This window comes from Astyanax mexicanus, chromosome 21, assembly GCF_023375975.1.
Source record: "Astyanax mexicanus isolate ESR-SI-001 chromosome 21, AstMex3_surface, whole genome shotgun sequence".
In the NCBI taxonomy this organism is placed as follows: domain Eukaryota; kingdom Metazoa; phylum Chordata; class Actinopteri; order Characiformes; family Acestrorhamphidae; genus Astyanax; species Astyanax mexicanus.
In genome coordinates, this window is record NC_064428.1 from 25,390,104 (window position 1) to 25,409,472 (window position 19,369).

Sequence of the window (19,369 nt, forward strand, 5' to 3'; positions counted from 1 at the left end):
ATTGCAGTTATTGAGTGGGTGTGTACAGAACACAGAAGATTTCCCAAATTACCATAAATACACATCTGGCATAATGTATAAACACGCGCATTAGCTGATGTTTGGCTTGGCTCTGCAAAGGCCTGATCCCCGCAGACTATTTTACAAATGTGTGTGGGTAAGAGCAAAGGTAGAGCACTGCGTGTGTGTGTGTGTGTGTGTGTGTGTGTGTGTGTGTGTGTGTGTGTGTGTGTGAGAGAGAAAGAGAGAGAGAGAGAAAGAGAGGTAGAGAGAGTATAGGTGTGCTGAGGGAATGAGACAAAGAGAGACAGGGAGGGTGAGAAAAACAGAGTACAGTTTTTTTGCACTATAAGGCACACCTAAAATCCTTTAGTTTTCCCAAAAACCAACAGTGTGTCTTATAATCCGGTGTGCTTTATGTATAAATTGTATCAGTAAGGTTGTAAGGAGCAGTAAAGCCACTCTGCTGAAGTACAGCACTATACAGGAGTTTCAGTTTAATTCTCCAGCAAAGGGGCTGGAGTAGCATTAGCATTAGTCGCTAACCACTATTTCCCCGTACCTAGGTGAGTATTATCAGCCTGTTGCCTCCAATTCAATAATCTAAGCTTACTGTACATAAACAGAAGCTCTTTACTCACCCAAATAAACAGTTTTCAGAAGAAAAATCTCTGTAGATTTACATCCAGCGCTCATTTGACTTTAAAAGAATTTTTTTTTATTACAGTTTTGTTTACTTAGCTCAGCTTTACTTAACTTAGTTAGCTACACCGCCCACTTGCTACACCGCCCACCCAGCGGCGAGATCTGCTGAATTAGAAGTTCCTTATAGTGTCTCTTATAATCCGTAAAAAAAAACAGTAACACAAGAGAAAAAGAGAGGGACAGAAAGTGTAAGAGAGAGAAACAGAGCGTGAGACAGAGCAAAATAGCATGAAAGAGAGTGAGAGAATAAAGTGAGACAGTAACACTGAAGGGAAAAAAGAGAGCAGGAGAGAGAGTGAAGGAGAAAACATGAGGGAGATAAATACAGCATGAGAGAAAGAGAGAGCAGTAGAGAGTGTGAAGGAGAAAGAATCAGGCAGATAAATACAGCATGAGAGAAAGAGAGAGCAGTAGAAAGTGTGAGACAAAGAGTGAATAACAGAGCGTAAGGAAGACAAGGAATGAGAAAAGCGAGAGAGAGAGAGAGTTATTATAATATGAGATGAAAGTGTGTGATAGAGAGCATGAGAGAGACAGAGTGTGAGGAACAAATCAAAAAAGCGAGAAAGTGACACACCACACACAAAAAAGAGTAAAAAAAGAGCGAGTGAATCTGAGTGAGAGGGATAGATAAGATAAAGCATGAGGGAGAAAGTGCAACAGACATGCAAAAAGAAAACATCGAACCAGAATGCGAGAGAAAAATATAGAGTGAAACAGAGAGAGAAGAGAGAGAGAGAGAGACAGAGAGAGAAGAGAAAAGAGAAGAGAGAGAGACTGAGAGAGACAATGAGAGAAAGAGAGAGAGAAGAGAAAAGAGAAGAGAGAAAGCAACAGAGAGAGAGAGAGAGAGAGAGAGAGAGAGAGAGAAGAGAAAAGAGAAGAGAGACAAAGTGACAGAGAGAGAGAGAGACGGAGAGAGAGAGACAGAGAGAGACAGATACAGAGAGAGAGAGAGACGGAGAGAGAGAGAGAGAGAGACAGAGAGTGACAGAGAGAGAAGAGAAAAGAGAAGAGAGAGACAGAGAAAGACAGAGAATATGCTTTGGCAACACTGTAACTTAGTCATGCTAATAAAGAGAGAGAGAGATAATGAGACAACATGTCACAAACAGAGCATGAGAAACAAAGAGAAACAAAAAGGCATGAAAAAAAATAAAACAGAAGAGACAGAGAAAGACGATGTAAAACACACAGGGCAGAAAGCACAGGAGAAAAAAAAGGAAACAAACTTGAGAGGAAAAAGAGTAATACAGTGAGAAAAGGAGTGTATGCAAGAGGAAAGAGAGATAGATAGAAAAACAGAGAGAGATGGAAAAAGAATATGAGATCGAGAGTAAGGAAAACAGATTCCATGTTTAGTATGTGTGTGAGATTTTACCTGAAGATCAAAGAACTTGCTGTATCTCCTGTAGATGATGTGGGACGTGGAGTCAGAGTATGTAACATTGATGAGATACACCTGCAGAAAGAAGACACACAACAGGTTAGTTTACTCTTTATCATCATCAGCATTGCAATGAATTCCATCATTATATGATAAATTACATTTGTATTTGTTTACCACTTTGCATAAAAAGCTTGTCATGCATTTTATCCCATTTGTTTTGAAGTTTAAAAATGTTAAAAAGAAATGTAAACAAGAATGTACACACGTCTATAATTTCTTATTATATTTAAATGATGTCATATACAGCTCTGGAAAAAAATTAAAGACCACTTAAAAAGTTTCTTTGATTTTGCCAAATTGAAAACCTCTGGAATATAATCAAGAGGAAGATGGATGATTACAAGCCATCAAACCAAACTGAACTGCTTGAATTTTTGCGCCAGGAGTAAAGGCATAAAGTAATTCAAAAGCAGTGTGTAAGACTGGTGGAGGAGAACATGCCAAAATGCATGAAAACTGTGATTAATAACAGGGTTATTCCACCAAATATTGATTTCTGAACTCTTAAAACTTTATGAATATCAACATGTTTTGTTTGCATTATTTGAGCTTTGAAACTCTGCATCTTTTTTTATTTCAGCCATTTCTCATTTTCTGCAAATAAATGTTTTTGTCCAGAGCTGCATATAAAATATATAAAATACATCACATCATCTTCCACACATTAATAACTGCTGCAGAATCATTAAGCCCCACTGTTTGGCTGCCAAAGTGTAACCAAGAAGCAAAACAGCAGCATGCGTTTCCCATAGAGTTTCGAAAACAGGAAGAACGTTCTACAACCTTCTCCATGTCTGTTTTTGTCTCCCCAAGGACTCTGATTCTCACACACACACACATTATCTCTATGGGGTATTCGGACTGTACTATAACCCATGAACTGTGCCTTCTGCAATCTAAGCGGGAGTAACAACAAAAAAAACGTCCATAAAACAAAGCATACACTCAAACTCATTACAAAGTGAGGGTAAACCATTCGTTGGGGACAGGCCTTCCCACAGCACAGACCTCACTAGAATAACTCACTAATATACAGTATACGCCAAAAGTATCTGCTTGCCTACATTGTGTTTGGTGATGTAAGACTTGGACTGAGCTGCTCGGCCATGGAAACCCATAATCTGAAGTTACATGAAGTTTGGAGGTCTCTAGTGATTGACCCTGCAAAAAGTTGAAAACCTTTGTGCACTACAGGGCTGCAACCAACGGTTATTTTGGTAGTCGACTAATCTGATGATTATTTTTTCGATTAGTCAATGATTATTTCTGCCATGTCCTCCATCTCTAAAAACAACAGAAACAGCTGAACATGAGATTTAAAAAGCATGTCTGGATGTTGTTTAAACGTTATACTGAGTACTGTTTTATCAGAGTACTGATATTTAGTGATTAAATATGCAATCTGTTGAGTTGTGCACTTTTGGAGACAAACTTAGTTGAGTGTAATCTGTGTGAGTGAGCCACTTACCCATCTCCCGTTGCGCTTCTGTCTCCAGCACTTCGTGTAATGCAGTACTGTTACAAATTAACAAATTAACACTGTTACAATAAAATTTGTAGTCGACAATTTTAAATAATCGACATTGTCGATTATATCGACTAATCGTTGCAGCCCTAGTGCACTATGCACTTCAGCATCCGCTCTGTTTTTTTACACTGTCAGAGCGAGTTGTTTTTGTTTCTAGTCACTTTTACTTGTATTGTTATAATATCAATGAAAGTTGACTGTGGAATATTTAGTTGCGAGGACATTTCAGAGCTGATTTGTGGCTGCTGCTAAGCGGTTGCTAAGGGTTTGCTATATTGTTTATATGTAGTTGCTAAACTGTTGCTAGATGTCTGATAAGGTGATGCTAAGTGGTTGTTAAGGTGATGCTATGGTATCCATGGTAGTTGCTATGGTGTTAAGTGGTTGCTTGGTGGTTACTAAGGTGTTGCTAGATGGCAGCTAAGTAACGTATTCACATGCAACATGCAAATACATTGCGTGGCTATGGATGCTAGGTTGCTCTGGACGTGGAGGGTGTCCAAACTTTTTGAGCAGTAGCTGGTTTATCCAGCAGCTCCTCCATGCACATACAGTACTGGGAAGGCTGGGCATACAAGATGTTCCGTGTCCACCTCAGCTGGTGGGTGAGATGGAATGTTGGGCCCTATTCCTATGGGGCAAATTCATTCGTACGACAATTGTAAAATACTGTGCATCGTATCATTTTGTACAGCATTTTGTAAATATTTTCAACAAAAATCACAATAAGTTCTATAGGCCTTCTGAATTTGGTCTTCATATCTCAAAAACTGTGACGTACAAGGACGTTCAAATGTTTCCCCATTCAATCTTAATGGACAAAACAATTGTGCTTTATTAACCAAGTTTTTATGAAAACCGTACATCCAATTAAAAAGCTAAAGCGCTGCCACTATGAGCGGGAGGTCGCAGGTTCGAATCCCTGCTCATGCAGCTTTGCCATAAAGCTGCCGGCGCTCAGAGGGAGCAAAATTGGCGCACTCTCCCCACATCACTCCTAGGGTGATGTCCACAGCACAGGGCGTCTGTGAGCTGATGTACCGGAACCGAGCCGCTGCGCTTTTCTTCAAGCACGCTGGCTGCTCGGCAATGCTACATCAGCAGCAGCTCGAAAAGAAGCGATGGCTTACTTCACATGTATCGGAGGAAGCATGTGCTAGTCTTCACCCTCGTGGTGTGTTGGGGCATTACTAGTGATAGGGGGAGTCCTAATGAGTGGGTTGGGTAATTGGCCGTGTAAAAAAAAAAAAAAAAAGTTGTATACAAGCCCACCATTTCCAATAAGGACACATGTTTTAACATTAGAACAGAGTCGATATCTGCAGCCTGAGGTTTCAGGACAAAAAACATGAAGAATAATAAAATAGAAGAAGACTTAAGAAGAACAATACTGTGACTGTCTACTGAAATCTCACTAATTATTTGTCCAGTAAGTGTAATAAAAACAAACCACCATGCACACACAAGCTTGTTTTGATGCTGTAGCAAAGAACTCTCTGGTGGTCAATTCAGGGCAGGACTTTCCCCAAACACTCCACTCCAACTACAAGGACCAGCGCCAACAGCACATTGTTCTGCTGAGCTGAATGAGTCTTAAAGCCACTGTGCGCTCACTGTACAATCAACAACACCGCCATGACATCATCCAGCGCTGAGTGTGGAACAGGCCTGGAGCTGCAGAGGAAAACAGTAGAGGCGTTCAAACTCCTGGAAGTTCCTCTCTGGAGGGTTTAATTACGTGCTGCCTATTCACCCCACTTTACTCGCTGGGTAATTGAGACGAGGGGAGGGGGGCTTTCTTTTGATCTTATAATTACCAGGGCAATTCAGCACCTCTCTCTCTTATTTAAGACTGTGTAGTAACAACATAGATTAGCATTAGTTCCAACTAAGAAAAGCAAGAGGGAAAGGCTGCAGCTGAGTCATATTTTGACATTCATTACAGTTAAATTATTTTTTAAACATCATGAATGTGACACACTTGTAAAGGCAAACACCCACTTTAAGAGTTGGTCTCAGACAAAATCTATACATGAACACTTTAAACAGCAATCAAATTCATACTTGTTTTAAATGTGCAGTTTAGGGTGTTTTTACAAGGGCATTTAATGTGGCTTGGGTTCATTCAAACTGAAGATGCATGAGCTGACCAGGAGTAAATGTGGCCTCAGACAACTTCAGAAGGTGGTCTAAAACAACGTTTATATCTGGCCACTTCAATCAGCAATCAGATTTGTATCGGTTTTAAATTAGTATTTAATGCATTTACAAGTGCATTTTTATGTGGCTTGGCCTCATCTAGATATAATCCTGATACTTAAGTAGCATGAAGTGACTAAATGTAAACATAGTCTCAGACCACCTCATGGAGTGATCAAATTTGTAGTGTTTTAAATGCATATTGATTGTGTTCAAATATGCAGGTTTTGTGGCTTGGCCTTATCCCAATATAGTCCTGATTCTCAAAAAGTGGTTTCAAACCACTTCAGAAGGTGGTCTGAGACAACGTTTTTACCTGGTCACTTCAATCAGAATTTTTATGTGGCTTGGTCTTATCGAGATATTATCCTGAAACTCGGGATGAATGAAGTAACAAGGAGTCAACATGGCAACTTCAGAAGGTGGTCTGAGACCACATTTATACTTAGACACTAAAACAAATGAGTTAAAATCTGTTTTAAATGTGTTTTGGATGTGTTTACATTTTGCCTTTTTCTAGATATAATCCTGATACTCAGTACACATAAAGTGACTGTGTGTAAACTTGGACTCAGACCACAACTTAGTGGTTTTAGTGATCAAATTTGTATCTGTTTTAAATGCGTCTTGGATGTGTTTACATTTAGATTTTTTATGTGACTTGGTCTTATCCAGATATAATAGTAATACTCAAGCTGCATGAACTGAACTGGTGTAAACACAACCTCAGACAAATTTAGAAGGTGGCCTGAGACCATGTTTACACATGGTCACTTCAATTAATAATCTTTTTCGTTTCTTTTTTAACTGGGATTTACAAATACATTTTTATGTGGCCTGTGCTTACACAGATTAATCTGATACTTAAAACCCATAAAGTGACCAGATGTAAACGTAGCCTCAGACCACCTTCTGTGGTCTGAGGCTACGTTGTGTGGTCCGAGTGATCAGATTTTTTTTTATGTATTTTAAATGCATCTTTATGTTGTTTACACTTTTATTTGCTTGTGGCTTGGCCTTATCCAGATACTTTTCTAAATATTTTAAATGCTTAAAAAGTGATCAGGTAAAAACATCGCCTTAGACAACTTCAGGAAGCAATTAGCAATCAAATCTTTATCAGTTTTAAAAGTGCTGTGGCTGTGTTTACTCTTACATTTATAGGGATCCAGGTCTACTTCTGAATCCATAAAAAAAACTTCAGATGAAACCAGCTTTAGAAAATGAGACGTACTTTTGCTTTTAAAGAAGCTTTTTTATGTTTAAAGGATGTCCACCTACACAGATCAGTCTTTGATGTTGATGTTTTCGGAAGCAGGAAAAATGGGCAACAGTAAGGATCTGAGACTAAGATTGTGACAAAGGCCAAATTGTAACGGTTGGACAACTGGGTCAGAACATCTCCAAAACATTAGGCACATTCAAAAGCCTGTAACTATAAGCCGAGCAGCGCACTGGCACCAACCTAATGAAACTCACTGCATTCTGGGGGCAACTGACTGATATACATTCACTGCCTGTGCCAAGCAGTGAAGCAAGCCAAACAAACAACTCATTACACAAGATTTATTTAGCTGAAGGTAATAAAACCTTAATAGCAGTCCTTAGATCAGATTTCTCAGAAGTATTCGGATTTCCAGATACTGTAAAATCAGCACTGTCCCAAAATCAGCAGGTATGTAATGTTGCAGAAAATCACATTTGGGCTACTTTACCTACTAGGCAAATGTAGCCTATGATGAGAAAAAATAGATAAAGGATCTTCAGTTTGTTTGCAAATGCATGAGAAAATACAGTTTTGTTTTGTTTTTCACTTAAAATCCTTACATTTTCTCAAAAATTGACAGTGCGCCTTATAATCCATTGCGCCTTATGCATGAAGACCAGTGAGACCAGAAGAGCAGTGAGACCTGCTGAATTACAAGGAAAACATGGAGACACCCCTGTTCCTTACCTGCATTGCATTAAATATGCCTTATGTATAAAAATAGACCAGAAAATAAATGTTTATTGATAATGCACCTTATATAATATGGTGAGCTTTACAGTGCGAAAAATACGGTAGGCTAATTGAAAGGTTTAAAAACAATGGTCCAAAAAACAATAAATGATTGGAAGGGGGGTTGTGAATTTCTCCCTCTAAAGCCTATAACATAACAAAAGACAATTGCCCAGCATGGTTGATTAATCTTATTTTTATATAGTCTCTTAATGTAAAAAAGCTATACACCAAATGTCTGTATACTCCATGTTTGTCATTTATCTATAATGCTGTATCTTTTACTGTTCATATAAACACATGAACGTCCAGCATGGAAATCCAGCTATTCTCCAGCCCCCTATTGTATATTGTGTTGCATCACCACATGACATACAGTGAGCCGTGTCCAGACTGACCCTGGATCAGCAGGTAAAGGCTGTCCTGAATGTTCACCAGCATGTAAAGTAGGCGTCCTTGTGACAGATTGTCAGGCCATGTACCGGTGGTCTCCAGTGAATTAGCCAGCATGACGTATAAGCATTGCAAAACAAAAGAGAGAGAGAGAGCAAGTACAAAGACAAAAGAGTGTATTTGTGTGTGTGTACGTGAGAGAGTGTGTACGTGCATGTGTTTGTGTGTGAAGACAGAGGAGAGTGTGAGAGAGCGATGGTGACATGATGTGCAAGTGTAAGTGTACTTGTTTCTTCTGGCAGGACACCAGCAGTTTTCTGTAGAATTGGCAGCCTGCTAAGAGCCCCACAGCAGCTATTATTCTCTATAGCTTTACCACACAAAGAGGCTGCAGCTATTGTGTTGTCTTCAAAGCTCTACATGCTTGAGACCAATAGCAACATATTTAAGCTGCTCTGATCTTCAGATGAACATCAAAAAGTGCTCGGCTTGCTTTATAACAATTAAAGAGGAAGGTCTATTCTATGGCTTTAGGTAGGCCTGAAATGTTAAGCCCAAGGTTTAAATAAATATGTTATACAGCAACAGCAATCCTTTTAGACTCCCTTAATAATCCATTTATGAACAGATTTCTGCAGTTTTCTTATAATTCAAGTCAACATGTAAACAGCATTCCTTTTTTAGCTGACTCCACCCTTGGCTCAAATTTGAAAAAGGCTAAAAAATGGGAGGGGTAGTTTGGGAGGGGCACTGGGTGATGTATGGGTTTGGAGGTAGGGCAGGAGGGAGAGCTGATTGGCTGAGCTGCAACAGCAGCAGTGTTCCTCTGACAGCATTAAAACTCAGATGGTTGGGCATCAGCAGGGGGGCGATATTATTGATTACCTGATGAGCATATTGTGATGTGGCTGTTGCTGTGGCATTCAAGGTGGTTCCTCAGGTAATGTCAAGTGTTTGATTGCTTTCCAGCTAACAATTTTTGATTAGTAGAACGTTTTTTGAAAATTACAGGTAACGTCTTTGGAACGTTCAATCTGTCAGGTTTTCTGGATTTTTTTTTAGGATTTTCAAACATTCTAATAACATTGTTGCAACGTCACTTTTGGGAATGTTACTTTTTAATGTTTTCATATTGATAGTATTCGTCTAGATGGGAAGGTTATCCCAGAAACATTCTAATGATATTGTGACGAAAACTACTGCTATTTCTGATGTTTTTTTTTTCCTAAAACTTTTTAAAAACATTGGTAAACGTTCTTATAACATTCTCTTTTAGCTGGTTTGATGTTACGAGTGTTTTGTACATTTTTGGCAAAGGTGCCAAAATTTTAGCACTCCATTAATCACAATGGGAAAAAAATCCACAAAAAAAATGTTGCTATACGACACAACTGTTGCATACAATCAGGCTGAACAATCTGGAGATCTGGAATGAAGTAGATATCTTAAAAACTGGAGAATAAGATACTCTGTGAAAATCAAGGTTCTAGTTACAGTGCTACGCAAAGCTAGGCTAGGATATGCTAAAGGAAATCAGTAAAAGCTATCACAGTGCAAAACCAGCCAATGAAAGCAATGAAAGCAATTTTCCCCACAAGCCCACAACACAATGGAAACATGCATATTTCATCCTGAAGCCAAATAACAGGGTGATAAAACAAGATTTATAAAACCATATCTGAGCATTTTTTTAACTAAAGAAAAAACAACGTGATCAATACAAATACTGTATAAATGCATTCTTCATCAGTCCACCAAATCAGTCTGCAGTAATAAAAGCGAAAGGAAACAATACAGCAGGGAGAAAAAGAAGCCCGGGCCAAAATCCAAGCTGACAGATGGTCTATAAGAAACCTGGACATGAACTCAGAATGTGAGAAATATGAGAAAAGAAGCCTGAGAAATATCAGGACCGACCAAACATACAGTGAATATTTATATTCCGTCAGGCTGACACAAAGATTTCATGCTCCAATCCACAACCCACAGTAATGGCACTGCCTGTGAGGTGATGTCACGTTCTGTTTAACACGACTTTCATGGCAAGCTTGAACTGACATGAATCGCAGTGTTATTACCGGAAGAGAAGCGCCTGAGAAGTATCTGGATAATGTCCTGGGGCTTCAGTGTGAAAGGGGCTGGCTGCTAGATGCTTTAGATTGTGTGTGTGGATGTGAAAGTGTGTGTTGTATTTGTGTGTGTGTGTTTGTTGGGGGGGGGGGTTACAGTGTGTATGCACAAGGTTAGTGCCCCCACTCTGTAAACCTGATACTGGGGAAAGACCTTCACAGTGTGTTAGTGTGTTAATCCCACATACTGTTCATACCTCTTCACTGTGTGTGTGTGTGTATCTGAGGGGGGGTATTCAAACAGATACCAGCTTATCACACTCACCAAGCCCAGGAATGCAAAACTAGGAACAACCCCCCCACGACAAACTAAAACAGTCACTGGCTGCGTTTCCACTGCAGAGCCAAATGCATACTAAGGCAGCACTGTTGTGTTTGGCGTTAGCCTGCATTAGCCCAGCAGTGCATGGTGTCTCGTCATTAGCTCCAGTCTCATTTCCGCAACTTGCAAAATAACATACTAACGAAATGCAAACTGGAGAACATCATCACTACTACAGCATTAGCACACTGGCAACCAGACTCGTCCCACTGAATAGTTCTGTAGCCCAAAAAAACAGACCCAAGCAGGTTTGTAAACGTTCTACACCAATATGTGACTGCGAGAAAAAAAAATAACCCTTCGAGTTGTAAAACTTATCTAAGGTTTTGTTAACATTAAAAGCCACATTGTCAAATCAGATTTTTTGCTCAGATTTGGCTATCTTGACGGTTCACATTCACAAATGTAAGTGACCTGTATCTTTGTGTAATGTGAACGAAGCTGTCCCTGAAACGCCTCACATGCTCACATTGATACGTGTATAAACGTCGCCTTCTTCACCAACAGCACAAAACGTCATATTTGAGAGATGAATCGTAGCTTTATAAAGGTGAAATGGATGCGTTTGTTAGCAGCTCATATGTGGAGCATCTTTTCCTGGAGTGAAGAAACAGCAAACAGCTGGTTCGAAGTTCATGTTCAGGTTGAGGAGGTAAAAAAAGGTCAGGCGGTTTGCTTTTGCTGTTTTCGCAGTTACAGCTGCACCAAGAGATGTGTGGGTACGAGAGAGAAGCAGGCAGCGCATGCGTAAATGCAGAAAGTAGCATTCAATTCTGATTTGACTGTTCACATTTATGTAGCATGTCCATGGATTATATACGTATCTAATTTAGAACCACATATGAAAGTGACTCAAATCTGATAAAAAAAAAATCGGATTTGGCACGTTCACACAGCCATAAAAATTCAGATCTGAGCCAGATTGAATCAGATTGAGCAAAAATCTGATTTGAGTCACTTCAGGCTGGTAATGTGAACGAAGCCTAACTTAACATAAGCTAATAATTCACTCTCTCTTCTCTCCTCTACCAAGCTTAAATCAAGAAATCTTATTAATCTCATTAACTGTATGAATGGGACTCCTTGTAACACTATTTATGGCACCCGTTTAAAGATAAAGTCCTGCGCCTCAGCAAAAACAAGCAATCAGCTTGCTGGTTATGTTCACCCTCACTGTGGGGATGTGCGCATATGCATTGTTGAGTCGAATGCTATAAACTCCTCATAATGGTTTATCAGTGATTTAAAATATGTTTCTCATATGGTAATTCCAGTATTTTGGTCTCTCCCCATACAAACAAATGGAAGAATGTTCTTGCATGACTGGAAATAAGCGCCCAGTCTTGTTTTGAACACAGACGCCAGCAAACTAATTTGTCTACAAAGACTTTGCTAAGTTCTTAAGAAGTTTTCCAGACTGCAGCTTCAAGCGCTGGGTGTAATCCACTGTACAGTATATCTTAGGCAGCCGCCCTGGATCAAATTTTAGCTCCACTCTCTGAACAGTGTCCAGCCTCGCTGTTCTATTTCTGCTCGGCGAGGCCGCTGGGTTGCAGCGGATATTTTCAGCGTTTAAGTGATGCTGTTTTCCCCTCTGGTTTCCATGAGGATGGCCCTGTCAGCCACTGAGGGGAGAAGGAGGTTTATTTTACACTGAAATTAAGTGTTGAAGTAGGGATGGGGGCAGTCAGGTTGAGGAGGAGCTTTATATAAAGTATGCAATCATGTTTTGTTTTAGTGCAGCAGTGTGTGCTACCTTCAGACTTCAAATACACAGCCCTCCATTCTTTCTAGCCTTTTATCTCACACAAAGTACACACACTCAAGGAGTGTTTCTGCTACATATATTGCAAAAGAATTTTATATAATGTCATGAAATTAAACATAGAAAACTCTATCATTTGAAACAAGTGATAAAATGCAAGAATCTCTTTACCTAGATGGCAGATAGAAACCAAGAGAAGCGCAGCACTAGCTAAAAAGTTGTATAATACAATTTTTGCAATGTTAAAAACATGCAACGCTATGCTACATGGCTAATGTCTACTGTTGCAGCAATGTAAACTAGCCAGCGAAGGTGTGTGTGTGTGTGTGTGTGTGTGTGTGTGTGTGTATGGCTATTTACACAGACACTTGCTTATCACACTAACTCAGCACAGAGCGCAAATCAAGGAACAACCCCCACCGTCATCCTAAAAAAAGGTGTGTGTGTGCGTGGTTTTAATTGTTATCTGTATGGGGAATAGGACAGGAAAATAAAGAGATAAGCACTGTATGTTTGAAAGTAGCACAAATTACTGAAGTATACTAGTCTGCCAGGCTGCCAAGTGTTCTTAATGACTTGTCTGGTTAAATAAAAAATAAAAAATAAAAAGAAATAAAATAAAAATAGTAGCAGGAAAACTAACGAAGCAAGAGAATGCTAGGTTAAATCCGAACCCTAGCAGACCCATACAATAATCTCTTCAGCTAGCTAACATCAGTGCTAAGAACAAAGCAAATCTATTCTACTTGTCTAATGTGAACTGCTTCAACACATACTTAGCACCCCACAAACACTGTAATTGGATTTAAATAAAACTGTATTGATTTTAGATTAAGATCCTGAGAAAATATTTACCTCAAATATTGACTCTTAAATTGCATTTATTAAGTTAAGAAATTGCTGTTATTTTACCTCAGAAAGAAAAACACTAATAAAAATAAATAAATGACTGCTGTGTATTTCTCACTGAGGTAAAATTGTATCAAATTAAAATAAATATATAGAACCATTTAATCAAATGTAATTAAAATTGAATATTTTACCACAGAACCTTAATAAAATTTCAAACTCCTAAAAACTGTTTGTTTAGGTGAGTAAAGGGCTTCCGTTTATTTACAGTAAGCTCAGATTTCCAATATTAGCAGCAGTGCGGTTAGCAGCAGCGCTAGCCACAATTAGCTGAGGTTAGCAGTGCTTAGCACTAGTTAATGCCAACCAACAGCGCTACACTGAGGAACTCTGAGTGTTCTGGTAAGCCAGGGCGATATCAGCTAGTGTTTGGTCCTGTGTAGTTTGTTTTAACATGGTAAACACGCGGGCTACAGTCCGATATACTCACCTATGAATGGCGAAAGAGCTAGCACTGCAGTTAGCGGCAAATTTCAACACTGCTCCAGCCTCACAGCTGGAGAAACCTCATTAAAACTCCTTAGTAACTCTGTACTTTAGCAAAGTGGCTTTACTGCTCCTTACAACCTGACTGGTAGAATTCATACATAAGGCACACTGGTGAATTTGGGGAAAATTAAAAGATTTTAGTGCAAAAAATATGGTAGACTTGACAATGTTGTTTTTTGTGTTTGTTTTTTTACCTTAGAACCTTAAACTGAATTCAATTCAGTTATTTTAATCCAATTACTTTCTTTAGGTGTGGTGCTAGGTATGTGTTTGAACTGTTTGTACATTAATTTTGATTTTTTTTTTTTTTTATAGGCTTGACAATAAGGTAAAAATCTGTACAAGACAAAAGCAGCTTTAAAAAAAAAGCAGTGTAACTTATAGAGGGAACATGAAAATAAACAAATTACTCCAAGAGTAGAGACATTCAGTAAGGTTTACTGCAGTTTACCAAGACCATTTAGCTACACTTCAGTTCAATTAAATATTTGAGCTTTAAGCTCTTAAAACTAATGACTTCAAGCACTTCATAAACAGCTCTCAACCTTACAACCATCTGCTGCACCTTACCAACAAAACAAAAGTAGAAACAGGCTACGGAAACCTGCGTTATGATCACAAAGCCACAGTAAGCAGGGTGTCAAACCTTCCAACAGGACAGTCGAAAATAACCCCAGGCCAGGTCAGAGTCACGGATCACACACGGACTTGAACACTCACACACTCCACAGATGGAGTGGTTAGTCCCAACACTTCCAACATGTGACAGACTAACTCTGCGAGACACAAACTGCAGAGTCTGGACCTGCCTGTAAACAAAACTGCACAACAGTGTTCTAAATTTAAACGCTTATTTTCTTGTCTTGTCTTAATTCTGTCTGGACAGGGGTTACGTCTACTAGTCCAAGAACTATTTCTGATCAATGGTAGACACCAGCATTTAATTTATTTTCTCAACAGTGTTGGTTCCTCACAGAAAAAAAAACAAAAAAAAAACGAGATCTCCTTAATAACTAGACAAGTCCTAGACTCCTAGACAACATTAAGATCAGATGGAAAGAAAAAAAGGAAACTCTCCTGAGATGTGTCTCCTGAGATACAGAGCTCAGTAACTCCACATGTCTCCTCTTGAGGTTTAGTATAGATCTCAATGGCAATGGTGGATCAGCAGTTGGGTTAGTGGTGGCTCAGTGGTTAGTTACTACAAGGTTGTGGCTTAATACCCAGGTTTGGCATGCCACCATCAGATCTTCCCATTGTCAATTTTTAACCGTTTAACCTCAGAAGTATCTTATGTTTTATGTTTGTCTAATGCTATTTCTCCTAAGCAATTGTTGTATAAACATCTGTGACAAAGTGATAAAGATCTCTAAAATGTCTCCTGAGACATCAAAGATCAACATTTGGGCAAAAAAAAAATCTTCTGTATCTGAACACTGAAGGTAGGCTTATAAAGTTTCTTTTTTTATGTTGTATATGATTAATCTCTGCACATTTACAGGGACAATTCAATGAAAAAACAAAGCATGGATAAAATCAAAGGATGCTGTTGATGTATGTGGTAGATTAGGTGCTCGATAAGTAGCTACTGTAGCTAGATTAGTCAGCATGCAAACTGGCCATGTCAATATAAGCAGCCTCTTAACACATCCACAAGAGACATTCTTGGGTCAATGTGAGAGAATTGTCGTCTGCCAATGTGAAACAGGGTAGAAGTAATCTATAAAACACAACCTTCTCATTTTAATCTGTTCATTAGTTAATCTCAAAGAAAGCTGTTCAATATTCATTTTTCAATGTTAGAAAATATTAATAACATATCTAACAATTTAATCATGCTTCAAATTACACAATTTGATTGAAGTATTTAATAAATCGACAATAACTTGACCTAAACAGGTAAGCGTCTACCCTCTAGTGTCTACACTGAATCTGTTTGGCAGCATATTGAATTATTCCCCATGCGAAAGAAAAATCTGTAGAGTTTTGACTGCATGAGAAATGACACTCCCTCCAGAAATGCCATCTTCCCCTCCTCATCACCATCCTGGGCAAAACAACCCGCGGCCACACAACGCAGCAGGAAGAGTTTCCAGCAAGGAAGCATCCGGAGCAGCTGACTAACTGGCTTCTTACTTCTGGAGGGTAACAAATAACAAGGTTCTCATTTTCTCAGTGCTGGAGACTTGGCTAGAACATGGTAATAGACCCCTGCTAGAACCATAGGCAACTGAATTTGAATAAAAGTGGACAGAGCGATTCGCTTCTAGTATGGGAGCGCATTATTTTCACAAAATACACTATATTGCCAAACGTATCGGCTCTCCTGCCTTGCGTTTTATGGTGTTTCATTCCATGGAGCTCTCTAAGTTTGGAGGTCTGTAGTGACTGTAGTCTTTTAATGTTGACAAAGTCGAATCCACTTTGTTATAATATCACTGACAGTTGACTGTGGAATATTTAGTAGTGAGGAAATTTAACAACTGGACTTACACGATATCACGATACCATGCTGGAGTTTACTGAGCTCCCGACAGCAACCCAACTTTTGTTTGTAGATGCTGTCTGCATGCCTAGGTGCTTGGTTTTCTCACCTGTGGCCATGGAAGTGATTGGAACCGGAATACAATGATTTGACAATATAGTTCATGTCTAAATCATGTCCAAATATTAAAAAAAAAAAAAAAAGTTATTTGTAATTCTACTGATACAGAACAGACAAAACTGAGAGAAAATTACATAGAAATTGATGAAAATTTCACTGTTGTAATGAATAAATTTTTACCAAATGATATATTTTATGATGTGTATCATGATACAGGATTCTTGATTCACAAAAAAAATTAGACATGGCATGAAATTATTGCACAATTAATGCCTAATCTGCCATAATAAACAGTATGATAGAAAATAAACTGTGTGTACTCTAAGATTATCATTAAAGTCTGCCAAAACCATATTGGATTAGCTTAAATAGGGACTTTTCCAGGACTTTCCCATCACTCCCAAGAAGCACTAACCTTTGAGTTTAGGACTAGGAAGTTTTATAAAGTCAATATAATTTCCATTTACAGAATTTTCCATTATTTACCCCAAAAACTGCTTAATTTTCCCCACCACAAGAAATTTTCTTTAGTTTTCATTATCTTACAAACAGTGTCAACTGGAGGACAGACCATATGCAGTCACCATCTGTTTCTAAACTATAATTTAGTTCAAACCTGCTTTTACCAATCATCAATAGAAAAAGAAACAATCAAATTAAGTGGTGGTGATTTTTTTTTCCCACAAAGGATAAAAAGAAACAAAGTGTGTGAATAAAAAAAAGTCTTCCTAGTTTAAGCAATTTCTGAAAAAAAGCATAACAATAGCACAAGTGTGTGCTTTCTCGGATTATCAGAGAAGATACTTAACGCAACAAAACACTTGGGAACGGCTGATATTCTGCATTTTACGCATTCGCTTCCCACGAGCAAATCTCTCCAAAGCCCCGGATCAAAGGAAAAAATCCTTGTTGAGAAGTGTCCTGTTTTCAGTTAGGAGCAGACACAGGAGACAAGTCTTATACACGCAAAGCATTTCTGGGACACTAAAGCCAGGAATATGGGGCACAAGGAGTATTTTACTAGTGGTGTTTGAATCAATGGATCAAGCACTGATAAGCCAGGCTACTGTGTGATCCCAGAACACAGGAACTGTCCATGTTTACTTACTGTGGTAAAAAGTAAGAACTCATTTACAGCATCTTGGTTCTATACAAAAGCGCTTCTGAAAGATTAATCGATCAGAGTTTATCTTTTTAACTAATCAAAGAACCATTTAAGCTGTTGAAGAACCACTTTCCCCCACTATGGGACTAATAAAGGATTACCTAATCTCTCTCCTATCTTAAATCAGTCAAAGAACCATTTAACCAGTCAAAAAGCTATGGAACCAGTCAAAGAATCATTCAAACAGCCTATGAATCATTTTAGCAGCTAAAGAACTACTTAATTGCCAATGGGCTATTAAGCCAGTGAAATAATTATTTAATCAGCCAACAGACAATTTAACCAGTCAAGAATAATTTATCAAGCCAAAGAACAAACTAACCAACCAAATAATCCTTTAACCAATATAAAAAACATTTAAATCAGCCAAAGAACCATTTAACCAATGGAAGCATCATTTAAACAGCCATCAAACCATTTACCCAAACAAAAAATCAATTTATCCAAGCAAAAAAAAAATGTTATACAAGACAAGAAACATTAAACTGGAAAAATAATCATTTATCTGGTCAAAAAACCTGTACACCAGTCAAATAATTATTTAACCAGCCAAAAACTGTAACAATTAGTCAAAGAATTATGTACCTAATCAAAGAAACCTTTGGCAAGTTAAAGTACTATTTAACTAGCCAAATTACCATTAAACCAGTCAATCATACAACCACAAAACCAGTGAAAGAATAATTTAATCATACAAAGAATAATTTATCCAGGAACAGAACAATTGATCCAGCCAGAACTGTTAAACTAACTAAACATTAAGCCAGTCAAAGGATCATTTACTAGCCAAAAAATGTCAAACCAGTCAAAGAATCATTTATCAGCCAAAAAAAATGTTAAACCAGTAAAAAAATAATTTAACTAGCCAAAAAACAAATTACCCAGTCGAAGAATCATTTACCAACCAAATAAATGTTAAACAAGTCAAAGAATCTTTTAACCAGTCAAAAAACAATTTTACCAGCCAGAGAATCATGTAACCAATCAAAGAATCCTTTACCAGCCAAAAAATGACAAACCAGTCAAAGAATCATTTACAAGCAAAGAAAAGGTTAAACCAGTCTCGAAAAATCATTTAAGCAGGCAAATAACAACTTAACCAGTAAAATAATATTTTACCAGCCAAAAAAATGTTAAATGCTGTCAAGGAATCAATTAACTAGTCAAAGAACAATTTTACCAGAAAAAGAACCATTTAACCAACCAATGAACCATTTAAGCAGTCAAATAACTATTGTGAAGTTGTCATGGTTCAATACAAAACTTGCCTATACTAAAGAAACCTTCTGACCTTTCCTCAACCTCTAGCATACAACATTTCTGATTCTAAAGTAAAAAGTAAATCTCGTTCTGAAAAACAGGAGAGCAAAGTGAAACTTACACTCGAGAGCAGTCCTTCTACCTTCAGACTTGTCTTAAGAAATGAGTTGAGAAGCACTTTAGCAGATTCTGGTGGGGCATGAAACCAGCAGGCCTTACCACTAAAAGCTCTGAACCCCGCCTAAAGAGGTCTATTTAAAGACTCTTATATAAAAGACTACCCTGCTTCTATACTTTCCACCATAATGTTTCCATGCCCACAAAACCTCATCCATCAAACTATTATAGGATGAGTGGAGATCTGCCATGTGAAGAGCAGACGATCCCTCCCCAAGGGTGGATAAAATCAACTGCTGACTTTTCCAAGAGTTATTATAGATAAACAGATTCA

The 19,369-nt window shown here is 38.3% G+C and overlaps 1 protein-coding gene across 6 annotated transcripts in view; it reads right to left on the reverse strand.

The window, feature by feature from the left end:
- The window catches only part of sh3pxd2aa (SH3 and PX domains 2Aa), a 204,157-nt gene that overhangs the window by 168,342 nt on the left and 16,446 nt on the right, over positions 1-19,369 (reverse strand). For all 6 annotated transcript variants that reach the window (XM_007251360.4, XM_022674731.2, XM_007251361.4 and 3 more), the window contains exon 2: positions 2,087-2,167. In XM_007251360.4, coding sequence (XP_007251422.3) covers positions 2,087-2,167 — 81 coding nt within the window. The remainder of the gene's footprint in view (positions 1-2,086; positions 2,168-19,369) is intronic.